The sequence below is a fragment of the Dendrobates tinctorius genome, unplaced genomic scaffold, assembly GCF_039654945.1.
Source record: "Dendrobates tinctorius isolate UK_male_01 unplaced genomic scaffold, ASM3965494v1 ptg000126l, whole genome shotgun sequence".
NCBI classification, from domain to species: Eukaryota; Metazoa; Chordata; class Amphibia; order Anura; family Dendrobatidae; genus Dendrobates; species Dendrobates tinctorius.
The window spans coordinates 2,373,983-2,397,138 of NW_027361794.1; the positions used below are offsets into that span (position 1 = coordinate 2,373,983).

At 46.7% G+C, this 23,156-nt stretch overlaps 1 protein-coding gene across 1 annotated transcript in view; it reads left to right on the top strand.

Annotated features, from left to right (window-relative positions):
• The first annotated feature begins 9,198 nt into the window (after nucleotides 1–9,198).
• LOC141047270 (uncharacterized) overlaps nucleotides 9,199–23,156 on the top strand; it is a 74,075-nt gene continuing 60,117 nt past the window's right edge. Inside the window, exons 1-6 of the mRNA XM_073542276.1 lie at nucleotides 9,199–9,313; nucleotides 17,062–17,211; nucleotides 17,341–17,520; nucleotides 17,604–17,727; nucleotides 17,811–17,908; nucleotides 18,107–18,197. Of these exons, the coding sequence (XP_073398377.1) occupies nucleotides 9,287–9,313; nucleotides 17,062–17,211; nucleotides 17,341–17,520; nucleotides 17,604–17,727; nucleotides 17,811–17,908; nucleotides 18,107–18,197 (670 nt within the window). The 5' untranslated portion in view covers nucleotides 9,199–9,286. The remainder of the gene's footprint in view (nucleotides 9,314–17,061; nucleotides 17,212–17,340; nucleotides 17,521–17,603; nucleotides 17,728–17,810; nucleotides 17,909–18,106; nucleotides 18,198–23,156) is intronic.

Sequence of the window (23,156 nt, forward strand, 5' to 3'; positions counted from 1 at the left end):
AGGAGTTCCTCAGTCTGGAACTTTTTAAAGAGAATTCTGAGACCTAACCACCATTAGCATGATCACACATATGTCATCTAAGCACCCGACGCCTGGGTCCATGATTGGTTCCAGTGGGTGACACCACTGTCTCTTCTCCTGTACTAAGTGCTTTCCAATCATTTGTTCATAACACTGGTGCAGATGCTTCCCCCCTGCACCTGTCATTGCACCATCATTAGGCAATTCCAAATCTTTGTCCCAGCACAGCGTTCAGCCAGATTTGCCAGAGCCTTTGATCAAGGTATGCTGCATCAGTGCCAATTTCCACAAGTCTGCTACAGCTGCTGCTGCTCTGGCAGTGCTGCAGCAGTGCATGCAAGTGCCAGCTCACCGACTGGTATGTGATGTGACCACGCGCTGGAAGTCCACGCTGCATATACTGGGGAGGCTTTATGAGCAGCAGAGGCAGTTGTGCAATACCAGCTCCAACACACCTTTCGGTACTGTGGTCAGACTCTGCATGTAACAACTAAAGAGTGGGCATGGATGTCTGACATTTGTGCAGTTCCCCAAGACTTTGAGGAGTCCACAAAAATGATGAGCGGCGATGACCCCATGCAACAATCCCGCTTCTGTGCCTATTTTCAGTCCCTGCTGAAAATGAAATATGAGGCTATGCATGTGGACCACGTGGAGATGGAGGAAGACATGAGACAGGGAGATACTGCCCTTCCCCACCTCATTTCATCTGCTCAGCATGGATTGGATAACAGTAAAGAGGAGGAACAGGATCTGGTTGCTAACGCAACATATGCTAGTACAAACACAAGCTTTGTTCTGTCTGTCCTATGTGGATAGGCTCAGGAGAAAGAGAGGGAGAAGGAGATGGAGAGTAGTCATCATGGTAGAGACAGGGAAGTGTTGGCTGTAGGGAGCTTGGCACATATGGCCGATTTTATATAGCGCTGCATTTCCTGTGACCCTTGCGTTATATTTACTTTGGCCAAAAAAAGAGTACTGGTTGTTCTCCCTGCTAGACCTATGCTACAAGGAGAATTTTGCATTTCTCCTTCGTGAGGCGGAGAGGTTTTCTAAAATGCTGTTGAAAAAATTCCCATCAGACGCTAGCAGCACGGGGCAAGCTCCCTTGCCCAACCAAGGAAAAGAGGCAAGGGAGACACACAGCAGAGGCAGGGGTACACTGTCAAATGACTGGTCCAATTTTATTACACCATCCTAGCATCCAGGGCCTGATGACCAGGTATTTTTGACAAGGAGGAAAACGTTTTAAAGATGGTCAAGCAACACCTGGCTGACCAAACCAGCGTACTACCTAATTCCTTTGCGACCTTCAACTACTGGGTCTCAAAAATACCTATACAGAGCAAAAACAAATCTATCCAAACAAAATTGGGAGTCCTTCATGTGTTTTTTTAGCAAACTCTATGCCGGCTTTCATATGTCTTGCACTGAGGAGAGGCTTTCGTCGGGGCACTCTGCCATAAACACCCGACTGCTGGAGTGCTGCAGTGATAGTTGACTTTGTGAAACTTTCTCCCATCTTCCTACTGCATCTGTGGAGCTCAGCCACAATGCTCTCGGTGTTCTTCTTTACCTCTCTCACCAAGGTTCTTCTCCCACGATTGCTCAGTTTGACTGGACGACAGGTCTAGGAAGACTTCTGTTGGTCTCTATCTTCTTCCATTTAAGGATTATGGAGGCCAATGTGCTCTTAGTAACTTTGAGTACTGCAGAAATTCTTTTGTAACCTTGGCCAGATCTGTACCTTGCCACAATTGTCTCTGAGCTCCTTGGCCAGTTCCTTTGACCTCATGATTCTCATTTGGTCTGACATGCACTGTGAGCTGTGAAGTCTTATATAGACAGGTATGTGTCATTACAAATCAAGTCCTATCAGTTTAATTAAACACAGCTGGACTCCAATGAAGGAGTAGAACCATCTCAAGGAGGATCACAAGGAAATGGCCATCATGTGGCTTAAATATAAGTGTCTGAGCAAAGAGTCTGAATACTTATGATGATGTGATATTTCAGTTTTTCTTTTTTAATAAATTTGCAAAACATTCTATATTTCTGCTTTTTTTCAGTCAAGATGGGGTGCAGAGTGTGCATTAATGAGAAAAAATAAACTTTTTGAATTTACCAAATGGCTGCAATGAAACAAAGTTACAATTTTAAAGGGGTCTGAATACTTTCCATACCCACTGTATATACAGTGCTGTGCAAATTAATTGGGACAAAGCATTTTTTAAGTAAAATCATACGTTGGTTACCAGTCAGTGATTCAAACCAGTTTTAACTGCTTTGAACAGGTGTGAGTGCCTATTCAAAGCAGATAAAACTGGTTTGAATCACTGACTGGTAACCAACGTATGATTTTACTTAAAAAATGCTTTGTCCCAATTAATTTGCACAGCACTGTATATCTGCACAGCAAATTTCAATTATAAAATGCACATATATGATGCAATAAACAGTAGTCTTCTAGTAATAAAATGCAGATTACAAAGAGTTTTGGTGCATCAGTAGGATACACATACATCTATGCATAAACAGTTCTGGGCATAAATACATTTTTGTCTCTGACAAAATGAGGCATATAAAGAGGTGTGGTAAATAAAATGCAGTGAATAAACACCACATTAAACGAAGCCAGAGACAAAAGAGAATTGCACACCATGACTCAATGTAAAGAATAAAGACAAATAAATAAATACCCAGGAAGCTGGAGGTCTAGTGTAACCCCTTGACGTGCGTTTCGATGTCTTTTTACCTCCGATCACAGCTGAGCACTCATGCTGTCTTTTGACAGCGTGGGAACCCCGGCTCTTTGACCGGCGGGAATGATTTCACTGCCGATCATAAGTGCTACGCTGGTGTTTCCCACGCTGTCACACAGCTTGGGAAACACCGGTTTTGGTGCTGTGTATGTTTGGCTATATTGATTAAATCGCCGAATATTCCAAATTTGGCGATTGTGAGTAGAAGCAAACATTGAAATATTCGCTCATCTCTAATCACTATTTGTGCAAGAGACAAGAGACTGACCACTGCAGTTTTACCATGTGTTTTCAGGGTCAGTTATAAAGGGGAATAGAGAGCCCGGGGTCTGCGACTGAAGCTGGGGGTATACGGGTGTATACAATGTTGTTAGGAACGGTGGAACGTAATAAATAAAAATAATAATAAAGTGTGTTCGCCGCTCGGGGTCCACCGTGCAGTAGGTGATATAACCGCTGCTAAGTGGTGGCAGGAGCAATATGGCAGTAATGCGCACAGGGTTAAACTTCACCCAGGTGCACAGAGCAATCTCTGTTAATTCACAGAGATGCCAAATAAATACAAATACAAAAGACTGAGCCTGTTGAGGTCACAGTACTCAGTATAAATACACACACGGTATCAGGTCACAGGAGCAGCCCAAGACAGCGGCACTACGTCCGTCTAGACCTACCATGTGCGGAGCGTCACAACTGCGAAAGCAAAGGAGCTGCTACTGCAGCGCGGCGTGGGCACTGCTGCTAAACGACAAGGCGCAAGCGCAATGTCGGACGCTGGCAGATGTGCATGTTGCAGCAGAGGAGCGCTGACGCTGATTCTAAACTCAGTCCCTAACCACAAACATAATATCAGAGGGAAGGGGTTTTATAATGAGTCATTCACCAGAATCAAACATCCATCCTCATACACACAGCAGCAAGTAAGTCTATACTAGCGCATGGCGGAACAGCCATGCGCACCTTTTATAGCAGCCGGAACCTTCCGCAAGCTTCCAAATCTCTGAGAAGGACCAATGAGATCTGGAGCGGGACCTGAGCACATGACTCCTGATCTCCAATGGGAGATCATCCCATGAGCATGCTCAGTAGGAGCACAGAAGGACTTAGCCTCAGGAGAGATTTGCTGCAAGGCAATCTCCTCTGCAGTAGATAAACAGCAGGAGACTGCAGAATGTGAGGGTCTGTATCCCTGCAGAGAAAACGCAGAAATCCGACGCCTAACATTACCCCCCCTCCTAGGGCCCCCTCCTCCCTCAGCCTTCTGATCCACAAACTTGTGCCCATCAGATATATAGGCCTCAGACTCGTCCGAAGGCAAGTCTGATGTCCTGGTAGGTGACAGAGAGACCCGGGACAAGTGGAAGGCGTCAGGGGCGGCAAGATCGCCAGGTTTGAGACGGGACCCGTGGGAGACAACGAGAGCAGAAGTTAAAGTGGAACGCCGTGTGTCGGCAGGTGTCTCCACCCTTCGTTTAAGGAGGCTATTCCGAGCACAAAAGGCGCAGGCCCGAATATATTTTTTAACATCCCGAGCCCTGTGCGGCCACCAGTAGGACCCTGCCAGGAGTTTTGTGGTCTGCATATAGCCACAGTGACCACCACTCCTGGACGCGTGTGCCCACATGAGCACCTTCGGCCGAAGGCGGGGAGGAACAAAGGTCTTGCCCGGCGGCACAGAATTTGGCCCTTGCGGGGCACTGTTGTTTTGAGACACAGCGTGTTCACAAGTATAACCGCAACTGGAGTCTTGTGCCGGACGCGCCTGGAGAACAGCGCGAGACACCTCCATGGGCTCTGGGGGTGGAACCTCTGGCTCGGGTAGTTCCAGAGGCTCAAAAAAATTGGGAGCTGAGGTAACCTTCCGTTTGGATTGAGCACGCTCCATACCGCGCTCCGACAAACGGAGGTCAATGCGGGTGAAAATGGCAATGAGCTCTTCCAAACTTGCAGGAACCTCTCTGGTAGAGAGAGCATCTTTAACACGCTCCGCCAAACCTCTCCAAAACACAGGGATGAGGGCTTTATCAGACCACTCCAGCTCGGAAGCCAGTGTCCGAAAACGGACGGCATACTGACTAACCGAGAGAGAACCCTGAGTCAAAGCAAGAAGCTGAAGAGAGGTGTCGTGCGTGACCCATGGACTGAGGAAGACCTGCTTAATAGCTGTTAGAAAGTGAGAGCAGACCAAACCTCTGGGTCACCACGCCCCCATAATGGCGTAGCCCACTCCAACGCCTTGCCCAACAGAAGGGAAACAATAAACCCCACCTTGGCCCGTTCCGTAGGGAATCGAGCAGCCAGTAGCTCCAGCTGAATAGAGCACTGGCTTATGAAACCCCTACAGGAGGCGCCATCGCCAGAAAACTTATCGGGCATCTGGAGACGGGTAACTGTAGGCGCGAGGGAGGACGTGGACATATGGGAAACCGCGTCTATGATGGCCTTTACAGCAGCTTCGGTGGATTGTGCAGCTGAGAGAGCCCTCTCCAGAGTGGCCAACTGGCCCTCAATCTGCCGAATACACTGTAACAGTTGCTGCTGTTCTGCCATCACTAGCCAGACCCTGGCGCTAGTATAATGTTAGGAACGGCGGAACGCACTAAATAAAAATAATAATAAAGTGCGTTCGCAGCTCGGGGTGCACCGTGCAGTAGGTGATATAACTGCTGCTAAGTGGTGGCAGGAGCAATATGGCAGTAATGCGCACAGGGTTAAACTTCACCCAGGTGCACAGAGCAATCTCAGTTAATTCACAGAGATGCCAAATAAATTCAAATACAAAAGACTGAGCCTGTTGAGGTCACAGTACTCAGTAAAAAACGCACACACGGTATCAGGTCACAGGAGTAGCCCAAGACGGCAGCACTACATCCGTCTAGACCTACCGTGTGCGGAGCGTCGCAACTGCGAACGCAAAGGAGCTGCTACTGTAGCGCGGCGTGGACACTGCCGCTAAACGACAAAGGCAAGGCGCAAGCGCAATGTCGGACGCTAGCAGCTGTGGATGTTGCAGCAGAGGAGCGCTGGCGCTGATTCTAAACTCAGTCCCTAACCACATACGTAATATCAGAGGGAAGGGGTTTTATAATGAGTCATTCACCAGAATCATGCTTCCGTCCTCACACACACAGCAGCAAGTATACTAGCACATGGCGGAACAGCCATGCGTGCCTTTTATAGCAGCCAGGACCCTCCGCAAGCTTCCAGATCTCTTGAGATGGACCAATGAGATCTGGAGCGGGACCTGAGCACATGACTCCCGATCTCCAATGGGAGATCGTCCCATGAGCATGCTCAGTAGGAGGACAGAAGGACTTAGCCTCAGGAGAGATTTGCTGCAAGGCAATCTCCTCTGCAGTAGATAAACAGCAGGAGACTGCAGAATGTGAGGGTCTAGATCCCTGCGGAGTAAACGCAGAAATCCGATGCCTAACAAATGTACACACAGGGGTCTGTGACCAAAGCTGGGGGTATACGGGTGTATACAGCGTACAAAGAGGGGTCTGTGACCGAAGCTAGGGGTATACGGGTGTATACAGCGCACACAGAGGGGTCTGTACACACAGTGCTATGGAAATTTGGTTAGGATAAATCTATCCCTGTGTTTGTTGCGGCCTTTCCAAATCAGAGTATTTTGAGAGCTCCAGAATGACACTGTACACCAAGGTGACAGAATAACATTCCATCAATACTGATGCTTTATTGCACATACATAGTTTTATAATTGCGTTTAGAAAAGGGGTGGTTAGTTAATTACCATATTGTTGAGCTTCAATATTATTGGCTATCTAAATATACAGTATGTATGGTATATATTGTGATCAAGACATATAAATGCTGATTAAGCAACTAAAATATAGCTGTCGCCTTTTGCAACCAGGACAGAGTTGAGACATCTTCTACTCATCACTTTAGCACATCTGGTGTTGTTCCTCCTTTTGTATCTTAGAAATCCTCAAAGAGCTGTCTGTTTCGTAGCAGCCATTTTAAAGCAATGGATTATAGTGTATATATTAGCTGTGACTATATATGAGTATATATGCAAGTGAGATCTATATTAAATATATATATTTCCATCACAACAGGGCACCGTACACACAGGGGTCTGCACACAGACATACTGCTCTGTACATAAACGGTTCACCTGCATGTACACATGCACGTACATCTCGTACACAATCGGCTCAGCTCCGTACACCTCATACCCACGGCTCCGCTCCGTACACCTCGTACACACGCGGCTCCGCTCCGTACACGTGGCTCCGCTTCGTATTCCTCGTACACACGCGGCTCCACTCCGTACACCTCTTACACACGCGACTCCGCTTCGTACACCTCATACACACACGGCTCTGCTCCGTACACCTCGTACACAAACGGCTCCGCTCCGTACACCTCGTACACACACGGCTCTGCTCCGTACACCTCGTACACACAGGGCTCCGTACACCTCGTACACACACGGCTCCGCTCCGTACACCTCGTACACACGCGGCTCCGCTCCGTACACGTGGCTCCGCTTCGTATTCCTCGTACACACGCGGCTCCACTCCGTACACACGTAGCTCTGCTCCGTACACATGCAGCTCTGCTCCGTACACCTCTTACACACGCGACTCCGCTCCGTACACCTCATACACACACGGCTCTGCTCCGTACACCTCGTACACAAACGGCTCCGCTCCATACACCTCGTACACACACGGCTCCGCTCCGTACACACACGGCTCCTCTCCGTACACCTCGTACACACACGGCTCCGCTCCGTACACACACGGCTCCGCTCCGTACACCTGTGACACACGCAACTCCGCTCCGTACACCTCGTACACACACGGCTCCGCTCCGTACACCTCGTACACACACGGCTCCGCTCCATACACCTCGTACACACACGGCTCCGCTCCGTACATCTCGTACACACGTGGCTCCGCTCCGTACACACGTGGCTCCGCTTCGTACACCTCGTACACGCGCGGCTCCACTCCGTACACACGCACCTCTGCTCCGTACACACGCGGCTCTGCTCCGTACACCTCTTACACACGCGGCTCTGCTGCGTACACCTCGTACACACACGGCTCCGCTGCGTACACCTCGTACACACACGGCTCCGCTGCGTACACCTCGTACACACGCGGCTCCGCTGCGTACACCTCGTACACACGCGGCTCCGCTGCGTACACCTCATACACACGCGGCTCCGCTCCGTACACCTCGTACACACACGGCTCCGCTGCGTACACCTCATACACACGCGGCTCCGCTCCGTACACCTCGTACACACGCGGCTCCGCTCCGTACACCTCGTACACACGCGGCTCCGCTCCGTACACCTCGTACACACGCGGCTCCGCTCCGTACACCTCGTACACACGCGGCTCCGCTCCGTACACCTCGTACACCCGCGGCTCCGCTCCGTACACCTCGTACACACGCGGCTCCGCTCCGTACACCTCGTACACACGCGGCTCCGCTCCGTACACCTCGTACACACACGGCTCCGCTTCGTACACCTCGTACACACACGGCTCCGCTCCGTACACACATGACTCCTCTCTGTACACCTCGTATACATGCGGCTCCGCTCCGTACACCTCGTACACACACGGCTCCGCTCCGTACACACATGACTCCTCTCTGTACACCTCGTACACACGCGGCTCCGCTCCGTACACCTCGTACACACGCGGCTCCGCTCCGTACACCTCGTACACACGCGGCTCCGCTCCGTACACCTCGTACACACGCGGCTCCGCTCCGTACACCTCGTACACACGCGGCTCCGCTCCGTACACCTCGTACACACACGGCTCCGCTTCGTACACCTCGTACACACACGGCTCCGCTCCGTACACACATGACTCCTCTCTGTACACCTCGTATACATGCGGCTCCGCTCCGTACACCTCGTACACACACGGCTCCGCTCCGTACACACATGACTCCTCTCTGTACACCTCGTACACACGCGGCTCCGCTCCGTACACCTCGTACACACGCGGCTCCGCTCCGTACACCTCGTACACACGCGGCTCCGCTCCGTACACCTCGTACACACGCGGCTCCGCTCCGTACACCTCGTACACACGCGGCTCCGCTCCGTACACCTCGTACACACGCGGCTCCGCTCCGTACACCTCGTACACACACGGCTCCGCTTCGTACACCTCGTACACACACGGCTCCGCTCCGTACACACATGACTCCTCTCTGTACACCTCGTATACATGCGGCTCCGCTCCGTACACCTTGTACACACGGAACTCTGTTCCCTACACCTCGCACACACAGGGCTCCGCTCCGTACACCTCGCACACACGGCTCTGCTACATCCACCCTGTAAACCCCTCCCAACCCCACACAGAAACTTCCCCTCATCCAGCACGATGACAACCAGCACAGCAGAGTCCTGCATACACTGAGGCCCCTGATCATGTGACCCCTGACTCCTCCCCTCCTGTGACCTCATCACAGGTCCTGTGCGCACAGAGCAGCCATATATGTGGAGTGCGGCTTTGCGGGTGGAGGTAGGTGATGCAGATCCCGCTGTTCTCTGTCAGGATTCCTGCTGTTCACACTCCTACATTCTTCATACACAAACACTCAGTTTTCCTCTGTGTGATGTTGCTTTTTCTGTATACAGGAAGTTGTCAGATGGGATTGCGCTGTTCTCCAGCTCATAAGGGGTTAATCTTCCTTCCCGGGAGATGCCCCCTCAGTCACACCAGCTGTCCCTGCACCATGGGCAGCGACCCCAATAGGACACACGCGGCTCCGCTCCGTACATGAATCGCCCCCAATAGGACACACGCGGCTCCGTACATGAATCGCCCCCAATAGGACACACGCGGCTCCGCTCCGTACATGAATCGTCCCCAATAGGACACACGCGGCTGCGCTCTGTACATGAATCATCCCCAATAGGACACACGCGGCTCCGCTCCGTACATGAATCATCCCCAATAGGACACACGCGGCTCCGTACATGAATCGTCCCCAATAGGACACACGAGGCTCCACTCCGTACATGAATTGTCCCCAATAGGACACCCGCTGCTCCGTTCTGTACATGAATCGTCCCCAGTAGGACACACGCGGCTGTGCTGTGTTCATGAATCATCCCCAATAGGACACACGTGGCTCTGCTCCGTACATGGATCGTCCCTAATAGGACACACGAGGCTCTGCTCCGTACATGAATTGCCCCCAATAGGACACACGTGGCTCCGCTCCGTACATGAATCGCCCCCCAATAGGACACACATGGCTCCGCTCCGTACATGAATCGCCCCCTGTAGGACACATGCGACTCCGCTCCATACATGAATCGCCCCCAATAGGACACACGCGACTCCGCTCCGTACATGAATCGCCCCCAATAGGACACAGGTGGCTCCGCTCCGTACATGAATCGCCCCCAATAGGACACATGCACCTCTGCTCCATACATGAATCACCCCCAATAGGACACTTGCGGCTCCACTCTGTACATGAATAGCCCCCAATAGGACACACGCGGCTCCGCTCCGTACCTGAATCGCCCCCAGTAGGAAACATGAGGCTCCGCTCCTTACATGAATCGTCCTCAATAGGACACACGCGGCTCCGCTCCGTACATGAATCGCCCCCAATAGGACACATGCGACTCCGCTCCATACATGAATCGCCCCCTATAGGACACACGCGACTCCGCTCCGTACATGAATCGCCCCCAATAGGACACACGTGGCTCCGCTCCGTACATGAATCCTCCACAATAGGACACACGAGGCTCCGATCCGTACATGAATCGCCCCCAATATGAAACAGGCGGCTCCGCTCCGTACATGAATCGTCCCCCAATAGGACACACGCGGCTCCGCTCCATACATGAATCGTCCCCAATAGGACACACGCTGCTCCGCTCCGTACATGAATCGCCCCCAATAGGACACACGCGGCTTCGCTCCGTGCATGAATCACCCCCAATAGGACACACGTGGCTCCGCTCTGTACATGAATCGCCCCCAATAGGACACACGCGGTTCCGCTCCATACATGAATCGCCCCCAATAGGACACACGCGGTTCCGCTCCATACATGAATTGCCCCCAATAGGACACACGAGGCTCCGCTCTGTACATGAATCGCCCACAATCGGACATTTCTCGGTCGTTGTATGAGGACGGGGGTCACTACATCGCTCCGCGCTCCAGAGGGGAGAGCGTCTCCAGCGCAGAATATAAAGGTTCTGTATCTGGAAATGTATTGACAATCACTGTCTGACGAATGACGCAAGCGCTGCCTCGTTTCCAACTGTACAATGTCCTGAGATGTCGCTGTCGGTCGCGCACAGATAAATCTGATATTTCTTGCTCCCGACCAATGAAATCTCCTGAGAGTTCATCACAATAACGAGAGAAGAAACAAACAGAATTGAATACGCTATCGGTGAGATACAGATGATTCTTACATATACTGTCAGAGACAAGAATCCATGTCACAATGCGGATTCATATAGATACAGCCATGGGCAAAAGTGTTGGAATGGTTCCAGAAAAAGGACTATTTCTCACATACAATTATAACAATTACACATTTTGTTAAACTCATGTTTATTTCCTTTGTGTGTTTTGGAACAACACAAAAAATACACCTCTCAGATGGAATTTTGGACCACTCTTTTTTTGCAAACTGCTTCAGGTCTCCCATGATCTCTCCACAGGTGCTCAATGGTATTTAGACCTGGACTCATTGCTGCTACTTCAAAAATCTCCAGGGCTTTATTTCCATCTATGTCTTAGGACTTGTTGAAGTGTGTTTGGGGTCATTGTCCTTCTGAAAGACCCATGACCTAGGACACAAACCCAGCTTTCTGACACTGGGCAATACATTGCGACCACAATCCTTTGGTAATCTTCAGATTTCATAATGCCTTGCACACAATCGGGACACCTAGTGAGAGAGGCAGCAAAGCAACCTCAAAATGTCTTTTACCCTCCATCATATTTGACTGTAGGTACTGTGCTCTTTTCTTTGTAGGCCTCGTTCCATTTTTGGTTAACAGTAGAATGATGTGCTTTACCAAAAATATGTACCTTGGTCTCATCTGTCCACAGATGCTTTCCCAGAAGGATTTTAGCTTGCGTACATTTTGGCAAAATGAGGTTGATGGATAGTTCTTGCTAACACTGATACAATAAAGCACTCATGGCACTGTCACATATATGTGCACCGGGTATCATGTGAGAGAGGCTTCAAATCAGAAGCTGAAGCATCGTATGTATTTGCATGACCAAAGTCCATTTTTTTCACCTATTTCCGTGAAAGTTTTGCTTCCGCTTTATTTTTTTTCCTACATTTGGAGGCTTTTTGGCTGGTTGTTTGTAAAAGTATTTCACTCACAACATTAGGACTCTGCTGCTATTTTTCCTTGTAGACATCTATTATGTATTATGTATTGCTGCATCCATAAAGTTGCAATCAGTGAAATGGTAAAGTTAATAAACCCACATGATAAACATCCAAGTAAATAAAATGAAAAAGCCAGAATTGGCATTTTTCAATCACTGCATCTCAGCTAAGAAATGTAATCCATAAGAGATCAATATGTCATATTTACCTCATAATTGTAAAATTAAAAAGGACAGCTCGTCTGAAAATTAAAACAGTCCATCATAACTTTACTGCACGAAGGTAAGTGAATCTAAAAAGTCAATCATCAAGTGCAGGCAGTTATAAAAACCATCAATCATGATGAAACTGGCTCAAGAGTAGGGATGAGCGGCCCCGTGGGCCAAATTTCGGTGCTTCAACCCTTTTACCCCCCAAGTCTGTTTTCACCTTCATGTCCAGGCCAAATTTTACAATTTCTACCAGTGTCCCTTTTGAGTTAATAACTCTGGAACGCTTCATCGGATTCCACTGATTCTGAGATTTTTTTTTTGTTACATATTGTACTTCATGATAGTGGTAAAATTTGTTGGATATTACTTGCTTTTATTTGTGAAAAAAACAGAAATTAGTCAAAAATTTTAAACATTTCTCAATTTTCAAAGGTTTAAAGGCGATCTGTCACCCCCTGGGATGCTTTTAAGCTATTACTATGGGCATACGGGTGATAGCATTGTCAAAATAGTCCTACATGTATGCCTCATAGCTTCTGTCTTGTTGAGAAATAGACTTTTAATCGTTTAAGTTAATTAGTTCTTCCAGGCTCCGGGCATGCAGTGCCTGGAAGAAAACTGTGCCTCCTGTGTTAATTTGCATACCACCCCTTTTCCCTGCATGTCACAGTGCCATGTGATGTGCAGTTGTGGCGCCGGAATCTTGTGCCTGCTCCCTGCTCTTGTGCGATTATGCATACATTTTCCGCCCTGCTACAGGTAGTGTCCTCACCGTTCTTCTGCGCAGTCGCCGTCTACTCACTGCTACTTCAGTGACTTGCCTGCACTTGTACAGAAAATGTACGCATAATCACGTGAGTGCGGAGCACAGGCACGGGATTCCGGCCCACAACTGCACATTACTGTGACGCACAGCGGAGGAGGGTGGTATGCACATTAACACAGGAGGCAGAGTTTCCTTCCAGGCACCATACGCCCCAGAGCCTGGAAGAACTAATTAATATAATGGATTAAAAGGCTATTTCTCAACAACAAAAAAGAAGCTTTAAGGCATACAGGTAGTATGTACCTAAACAGTGGAAACCCCCACAAGTGACCTAATTTTGGAAAATAGACACTCCCCCCCAAGGAATTTATCTAAATGTGTGGCGAGCACCTTGAACCCCCCAATTCTTCACAAAAACTTAAGGCTGAGCAGTGAAAATATAAAAAAAAATAAAATTTTTGCAAAAAAATTTTAATTTGGCCATACTTCCTTTTTTTCACAAGGGTAGCAGGAGAAAATGGACCTCAAAAATTGTTGAGCACGCTGATACCCCATATGTGGGGAAAACTACTGTTTTGCCACACAGAAGGGCTCAGAAGGAAAGGAGTGACGTTTTGGAATGCATACGTTGATGGAATGGTCTGCGGGCGTCATGCTGTGTTTGGAGAGCCCCTGATGTGACTAAACAGTAAAAAACCACACAAGTGACCCCGTATTTACATAGCCAAGTAGTCTTAGAGTTCATCAGGTGTCCTTACATGAGCAGTGTAAAGTGCATCAGGTTGGCTTACGTGAGTCGTGCAGAGTGCATCAGGTTGGCTTACGTGAGTCGTGCAGAGTGCATCAGGTTGGCATAAGTGAGTCATGCAGAGTGCATCAGGTTGGCTTATGTGAGTAGTATAGAGTGCATCAGGTTGGCTTACGTGAGTAGTGTAGAGTGCACCAGGTTGGCTTACGTGAGTAGTTTAGAGTGCATCAGGTTGGCTTATGCAAGTTGTGTAGCTTGGATACATAAATTTAGTAGTCCATGGATGTGTGGTGCAGTTTGGAGCATTCTTTTACACAGGTCATCTTCCTTTTTTTTTTTGCACGACGACTCCCGGTGCCCTGCTGTGAGAATCAGCAGGCACCTTAATGCCATCACGGTGCTGCATTAAAGATATGAAGTATCTATACATCTAGGGTTGGTAAGTACTTACCATTCTAGACATATGGATACGTCCAAGATCGTGAGGGGTTATACTTAAATACCATTGGTCAGTGCGATCATACATCATACAAGCCTCTGATTGTCCGGTGATGCCCTGTAGTACTGTAGAGCTGTGTATCATCACTGCTTGTCAGTGTATTACTAACGGCCCCATACACATGAGATACCGTATCTACACGTGTATAAGCTGAGTTTTTCAGCACATTTTTTGTGCTGAAAACGCCCTCCTCGTCTTATACACGAGTCATTGTCAAAGAAAGCCAGTGGGGAAGAGGGAGCGGCGGAGCAGCAGGTGACAGAGGCAGGAGCCGGCGGCTGCGGTTGTAACTGTCCCGCTGCTAAAGAGAAATGAATATACATTTCTCTTACACAGTGACACCCACAGCCGCCGGTTACCAAAGGGCATCCTACTCACCATCCAGCATGCCCTTGCAGCGTCTCATTGGTCTCGATGCTGGCAGCTCTTACTGTGCTGAGCGATCACTTGGCACTGCTCATTAAGGTAAAGAATATGCACACGTCTCCACTCTCATAGGCATGGAAGGAATATTCATTACCTTACTGAGCGGTGTAACGTGATTGCGCTGCACAAGAAGAGCAGCTGTAAGCCGGAATGAGGTGCTGCAAGGGCGTGCGCAGGAGGAGGGTGAGTAGGATATTTTTTTTGTAATAGGAAGCATGCATACCAGGACGGGAAGGGGTGAGCCATGCATACCAGGACGAGAGGGGGTGAGTCATGCATCCCAGGAAGGGAGAGGGTTAGCCATGCATACCAGGTCGGGAGGGGGGGAGCCACGCACACCAGGACGGGAGGGAGGAGCCACGCATATCAGGACGGGAGAGGAGCCACGCATACCAAGATGGCAGGGGGGAGCTACGCATACCAGGATGGGAGGGGGAGAGCCACGCATACCAGGATGGGAGGGGGGGAGCCATGCATACCAGGATGGGAGAGGGGGAGCCACGCATACTAGGATGGAAGGGGGTGAGCCAAGCATACCAGGACAGCAACGGGGGAGCCATACATGCAAGGATAGTGACGGGGGAGCCATGCATACCAGGATAGGGATGAGGGGACAATGCATACCTGGCTTATACTCGAGTCAATAAGCTTACCCAGTTTTCCTTAGCAGAATTAGGTGCCTCAACTTATACTCAGGTCAGCTTATACTCATGTATATACAGTAAGTGTTGGCTGCACGGTTATTTGGCAGACGGCTATCTCTCCCGACTCCCCCATACGCACAAATATTCCAGCTTTCCTGTGGTCTGTATGAGAGAGACGCCTCCAGACTCCTCTAGCGGAGGATTATCTACAGGAAGAACAAACGGATTAGCCTCTGAAATTCAGGATGCCAGATCCTTCTCTGCCCTGACATCATTTGTCCGGTGGCCCCCAAATACATTATACAATGGACCAAACCCCCCGAAATCAGTGCTTTCATGCATCTTTAGTCTAATGTATATGGGGGCATTAAAAAGTAACTTATTGGACTCTGCCTCTGGCCCGGCCTATTAGGCATGTAAGTATCGTAGTAGCTGGGCCGCCCCGTACTATCGAGTACTTGCAGGCGGAGGGGGCATTCAGCTGTCACACCTTCTTAGGTGCCATGTTTGCTTTTCACAGCAGTAAGTGGTTAAACTGTCAGGGTTTTTGTAGCAGCCGCTCCTGTGCCGTCCCTGTGGTGTACATCTTTGTTCTAGTGCCCAAAAGGGTTAATTCTTTTTAAAACAAATGTTTAATATGCTAAAAAATAACAATATGTGTCTTCTGGTTTTTACAAGCTTTTTTTCTTTTTCTAAGAATTTTTGTAGCCAATTTTCTTTTGGAACATTTTAATATCTACTTTTTTTCTGGTGTTTTTCTTGTACAGTGCTGTGCAGATTAATTGGGACAATGCATTTTTTTTTTTAGTAAAATCGTAAGTTGGTTACCAGTCAGTGATTCAAACCAGTTTTAACTGCTTTTAACATGTGTGAGTGCCTGTTCAAAGCAGTTAAAACTGGTTTGAATCACTGACTGGTAACCAACTTACGATTTTACTTAAAAAATTGCTTTGTCCCAATTAATTTGCACAGCACTGTAATATAGGAAAGCCTAAGGCCAGAAATAAACCCCATAAAACACTGTACATGGGGACTTTGGGATCAGATCATTTATGTCCATGATGTTTGTGGAAACAAAAAATCTTTTCTAAAAGCCTGAAACTTCTGTGTGTGACTCAGACCTGAGATCTAACGTGATAGAAGATTACAGTGCGGGGAAGACGGGAAACCTTCATATAGACGGCCGGTGGGGATGGAGTCAGTGACGGACTCTGGCCAAATATGTTTCTAGAGCCGTAGTAGAAGATGAAGATGTCGTCCTCATCATGAAGTAGTTATTTCTCCTGTCCCGTGTAATGAATATCTCCTGCAGTATTGCTAATGCCGATTCCAGTGTCGGGAAATGAGACGAGAATTAGCGTTATGGAAGATGAGTCTATGAGGAACGTATTCAGCTGCCGACTCCGAGGGAGAAACTGCTTGTTGTCTGTGGCCTAAATATATAGGTTTTATTAGTAGATGTAAAGAAGAAAACTAAATACTGTAAAATAATAAATCTCCTCATATGTTTCCCTGATTATCTCCAGTAATTGTATTATTACACAGGATTTTTATGATGTTACATCGGCTCATCTTCTACTCATTCAGGTCTCTACAATATCGGATCCTCTCAGTGAAGATCTTCTATATAAGAGAATTTTCCTCATTTACCCATCAAAGATGGATATGGACAGAGAAAAAATGGCGGAGAGGATATTACACCTCACCCTAGAGATCCTCTTCCGGCTTACTGGAGAGGTGAGAGATTCTGATGACGTCACATTACATCATTCTTATCTATGGGAATAACAGATGGACAGAACTGGAGAGGTGAGGACTCTGGGAATGTCTGTAGTGAGATTTATTAATGTGTCTCTCCATAACCAGGATTACACAGTAGTGAAGAAGACCTCTAGTGAGCGCTCTCAGGACCTTGTGTCTGAGGGATGGGGAAGACTCTTGAGCCCAATCCTAGGGCCTCCACCTCACCCCCTGACACATGAGGACGTCAATGACCAGAAGATCCTAGAACTCACCTACAAGATGATTGAGCTGCTGACTGGAGAGGTGACGCTGGTGGGAATGCTGGGACATTATACAGTAACACTGTGAAGGGATCGGGGAGATGACGGTATCATTGTATGTGTCAGGTTCCTGTAAGGTGTCAAGATGTTGCTGTCTATTTCTCCATGGAGGAGTGGGAGTATTTAGAAGGACACAAAGATCTGTACAAGGATGTCATGATGGAGGTTCCCCAGCCCCTCACATCACCAGGTAATAGACAGGACTAAATACACACGGCCTATAATTATCTGTATGTGAAAAATGAATTCAGTCCCTGTATGTGTTTCCTCCAGATCTATGCAGTAAGAGGACAACACCAGAGAGATGTCCCCGTCCTCTTCTTCCACAGGACTGTAAACAAGAAGATCCCAATGTTCCTCAGGATCATCAGGTAGATGGAGAGAAGGTGTCAGGAGATCTCCCCTATGATGTGTAGATGGCTGTGAAGGTCTTGTGCTCAGTCTTGTTTTATCCACCAGTATTATATGTTTTATACTTGTGTAATGAGAACGGTGGAGATGGCAGGATTAGAGCTGATCATAGATGTGACTTCTCCATCTGTCTGTGACTTTTACAATATTTATTTCAGGGCGAAGATCTGACCCATATTAATACTACAGAGACATATGTGAGTGGTGATGAGCGGTGTACAGAGGAGATTCCTACATATGACTACCCAGGTGAGTAGTAACCACTAAATGCAGAGAAGTCACACGGTATACTCAGTCACTGACTGTGGCTGCTTTATTGGTCTTGTAGTCAGGCCGTATTACAATCGTGCGATCACCATTTTGCCTCTAGACCACAACATTCTTCTCCACCTAAAAGTGTTCAAGTGACTATGGCAATGAAAGCTCTTTTCTATAGAACTTCCAACCTGGAGGATCCACCTACCTCCTGGGATTATAAGACGCTGACCTTTACCTGCCCAGATCTGTAAACTACAAAGTCAAATGACAGCGTACATAGAATGTGTTGACAACTTAGAAAATCACTTCAAGAAAAATATGATGGCCTCTAAGAGAAATCGGAGGGTAATGATGCTGTTGGCTTCCTAGATCCCTGATATCTTATTGGATGAATCTACCTTCTCTCCCTTCTGTGCTGCTGAATGTTCTCATATGATCCCTACAAGACCAGGTCCAGTCTTTCTGGGCAAACTTCGCTTTTATGATCGGTAACAATAAATGTGCAGTGAGGCCGAGTGTGAATTTCTGTACAATAACAGTTTCCCTTTATCCTGACTTTTCAATTTCTTTTGGTCAGGACTCATAGTAGCACCAATTATCCACCATAAATGAATGCAACTCCGGTTTAATGTTGGAGTTTTTCACTCACACATACCTTGTTGCTGGGGATGTAACATTTTTTTTATTCTGTCTTTTTGTTACAGGTCCATTCTATATGATAGTTTAATTGTGGTGGGATTGTACTGCCTCACTCATGTCAGTCTGTAACTCCCTGGTAGTCCATAAAACAGGTCTCTATTTCCTCTTCCAAATGTACGAGATCTAATTTTTAAGACACATCAGCTCTGCAACATTTTAAAAAGTTCTGTTTAAATGTCTAATATTTCTTCTTGAAATTCATCTGACAAAAAATATTGGCTCTTACGAAAGTTTAGATTGCCAAGAATCAACAAGCCCCATACTCTAATTACCCCAGAGAGGTTTCACCACTAGTTACTCATTCTTTACTGAGGAAGACTGTTGGGTTTGATCATTTCAGTAGATGTGTTATTGTCTATAGTCACAGTTTTTGACTACAGTAGTTGGTGCCCAAAATACTCTGATTTAACCTCTTCCCGCAGCCAGTTTTGTGATCCTAATCAGGACCAGGTTTTCAAATCTGACATGTGTCACTTTATGTGGTGATAACTTTGGAATTCTTCACAAAGGATAATAAGAAATTAGTGAACCTTAAAAATTATTTTCCAACTTCTCTTGAATCCGACAATACCTTGCACATGGCAGAGTTAAAAATTGAAGGAGCGGCATTTAGCTATTTCAATGCAGACCTTGCTGGAATAGGCTGCAGACAAAATATATTGGGGGCCGTGTTCATGGTCACCTGGCAGCTTAAAATATGGCCACCATGGCCACCATGAGCAAGATCGGTACTCTCTGCTCTATTTTCCAGATTGCAGGGATTGTCTTACACTTCATTCTTTAAAGGGAACCTGTCAGCAAGATTGTGCACAGTAACCTACGGACAGTGTCAGGTCGGCGCCGTTATACTGATTAACCCCTTACCGTCCAAGGATGTCATTTCCCGCACCAGGAAGGACTGTGTCCATCTTGCATTTAAACTTTCACTATGTGTAAACACGCAGTGACAGTTCCGTGCCGACAGCTGACAGGCACGGAAAGAGGTGTGGGAACCCGTGCCGTCAGTCCCCGCACCCAGAATGCTGTGATTGGTCAGTCAATCTGACTGACCGATCACAGCATGATCGGACAAGAGATGCTGAAATTTCAGCATCTACCTCCCGGTCAGTGCAGGAGCTCAGTGCTGTGGTGGCTGAGCTTCCTGCACTAACAGCGAGGAGCGGCGTCCGCGCACGCCCCTGGCTGTTAACCCCCTGATTGCTGCTATTGGGCGCAAACGCAGCGTTCTGGGGGGAGGCAGAGGGTCGGGGGCTCCCTCTGCCTTCTGATCGGCGTCCTCGCGATGTAATCGCAGGGCCCGATCTCTGCCATGATGACCCGGGTTTGTAATGGCAATCCCTAGGTCATCCAGCTACGGAAAGCCTCTGAGACCATGCTCACAGCATGGTCCCAAAAGCATTCAGCATAGGCATAAGCAATGTATTATACCAACAACCAAAGTAAAAAAAGTGAAAGTCCCATAAAGGGACTAGGTAAAAAAAAAACTTTAAAAAAAAATGTAAAAAAAATTATTAAAAAATAATTTAAAAAAATCCCCTAATACACATTTTTATGTAAAAAAAAAAAAAAGAAAAATAAACAAAAAGTACACGTTTGGTATCGCCACGTCCGTAAAAATCCCATCTATAAAAGTGTCACCATAGTTAACCCCTTCAGTGAACGCCGTAAAAAAACACACAAAAAAGTAGCAAATTATCCTTTTTACCGCTTGGAAAAATGGAATAAAATGCAATCAAAAAGACAAATGGTAATAAAAATAGTATCACTGAATGCACAATCTTGTCCTGCAAAAAACAAGCCACCATACAGCTCCATCAGCGGAAAAATAAAAAAGTTATAGCTCTCAGAATAAAGTGATGCAAAATAATTTTTTTTCTATAAAAGTTTTTGTGTAAAAACGCCAAAACATAAAAAAACTATATAAATGAGGTATCTCTGTAATCATACTGACCTGAAGAATAAAGCTGCCTTACCAATTTTACCACACGCGGAACGGAGACAAAAAAAAAAAAAAAATCCTGAATTGCTAGTTTTTGTTCATTCTGCCACCACAAAAATCAATAGAAAGCGATCAAAAAATGAAATGTGCATGAAAATGGTACCAATAAAAACATCAGCTCGTTCCGCAAAAAACAAGCCCTCACATGATTCTGTCAGCCGAAATATGGAAAATTATACAGTAGCTCTCAAAGTACGGCAATGCAAAAACTTCTTACAAAATATTCTTAGAAAAAGAGCGTCTTTTAGTGTGTAACAGAAGCTAAACATGAAAAAAGGATATAAATCTGGTATCGCTGTAATCGCACCGACCCGAGGAATAAAGTCGCCATATCACTAATACCGCACGAGGAACGGCGTAAAAAATAAAACCAATTTTTCACCTTTTGTGGATTTGTGCATTCTGCCTCCCAAAGATCGCAGTAAGGCGATCACAGTGGTATACCCCCGCATATGGGGTATCAGCGTACTCAGGACAAATTGCACAACAACTTTGGGGATCTATTTTCTCCTTTTACCCTTGTTAAAATAAAAATTTGGGGGCAAAAAGATCATTTTTGTGGAAAAAATTATTTTTTTATTTTCACGGCTCTAAACTTCTGTGAAGCACTTGGGGGTTCTAAGTTCTCACCACACATCTAGATAAGCTCCTTGGGGGGTCTAGTTTCCAAAATATGGTCACTTGTGGGGGGTTTCTACTGTTTAGGCACATCAGGGACTCTGCAAACGCAACATGACGCCCGCAGACCATTCCATCAAAGTCTGCCTTCCAAAATGGCACTCCTTCCCTTCCAAGCTCTTCCATGCGCCCAAACAGAGGTTCCACCCCACATATGGGGTATCGGCGTACTCAGGACAAATTGCACAATAAATTTTGGGGTCCTGTTACCCTTGGGAAAATAAAAATTGGGGGTAAAAAGATAATTTTTGTGGAAAAAGTATGATTTTTTAATTTTACAGCTCTATGTTATAAACTTCTGTGAAGCACTTGGGGGTTCAAAGTGCTCACCACACATTTACATAAGTTCCTTGGGGGGGCTAGTTTCCGAAATGGGATCACTTACGGGAGGTTTCCACTATTTAGGTACATCAGGGGCTCTCCAAACGCGACATAGCGTCCGCTCTCGATTCCAGCCAATTTGACATTCAAAACCTCAAATGTTGCTCCTTCCCTTCCGAACCCTACCATGTGCCTAAAGATTGGTCTTCCTCCACAAATGGGTATACTCAGGAGAAATTGCACAACAAATATTGTGGTTCATTTTCTGCTGATACCCTTGACAAAATAAAAAAATTGTGTCTGAAGTAGAATTTTTGGGAAAAAAAGTTAAATGTTCATTTCTTCCTTCCACATTGCTTCAATTCTTGTGAAGTACCTAAAGGGTTAATAAACTTCTTGAATGTGGTTTTGCGCACCTTGAGGGGTGCAGTTTTTAGAATGGTGTGACTTTGGGGTGTTCTCTGTTATATTGACCCCCCAAACTCACTTCAAATGTGAGGCGGTCCCTAAAAAAAATGGTTTTGTAAATTTTGTTGGAAAAATGAGAAATCGCTGGTCAAATTTTAACCCTTATAACGTCCTAACAAAAAAAAAATTAGGTTTCCAAAATTGTGCTGATGTAATGTAGACATATGGGAAATTTTATTAACTATTTCGTGTGACATCACTCTTTGATTTAAGGGTACAAAAATTTCAAGTTTCGAAATTGCAAAATTTTCAAAATTTTTGGCAAATTTCCGTTGTTTTCATAAATAAACGCAAGTTATATCGAATAAATTTACCACTAACATAAAGTACAATATGTCACAAAAGAACATTCTCAGAATCAGTGGGATCCGTTGAAGCGTTCCAGAGTTACAGCCACATAAAGTAACAGTAGTCTGATTTCAAAATTAAGGCCTGGTCATTAACCTACAAAGTGGTTTGGTCCATAAGGGGTTAAAATGATAACTTGGTTGAATAAATCTGTCTTGTGGTTGTTGTTCTATCTCTATCTTCAGTTTCAGTTAATGATGTGCTCGTGCTTCGGGGCGGGAGCTGTGATTGGGGTATGTGGTGTTCTGAATAGATACTCATAATGCAGACTGCTGACAGGTTACTGATCCCTTACTGACCTGCCACCTAGTTTACCTAATGAATATATGTACACTAGATGGTGGCCTGATTCTAAAACATCTGGTACTCTAGAATATGGCCAGTGGGAGATTAAAATAAAATGAAAGTGATATACTCACCTTCCGACGGCCCCCGGA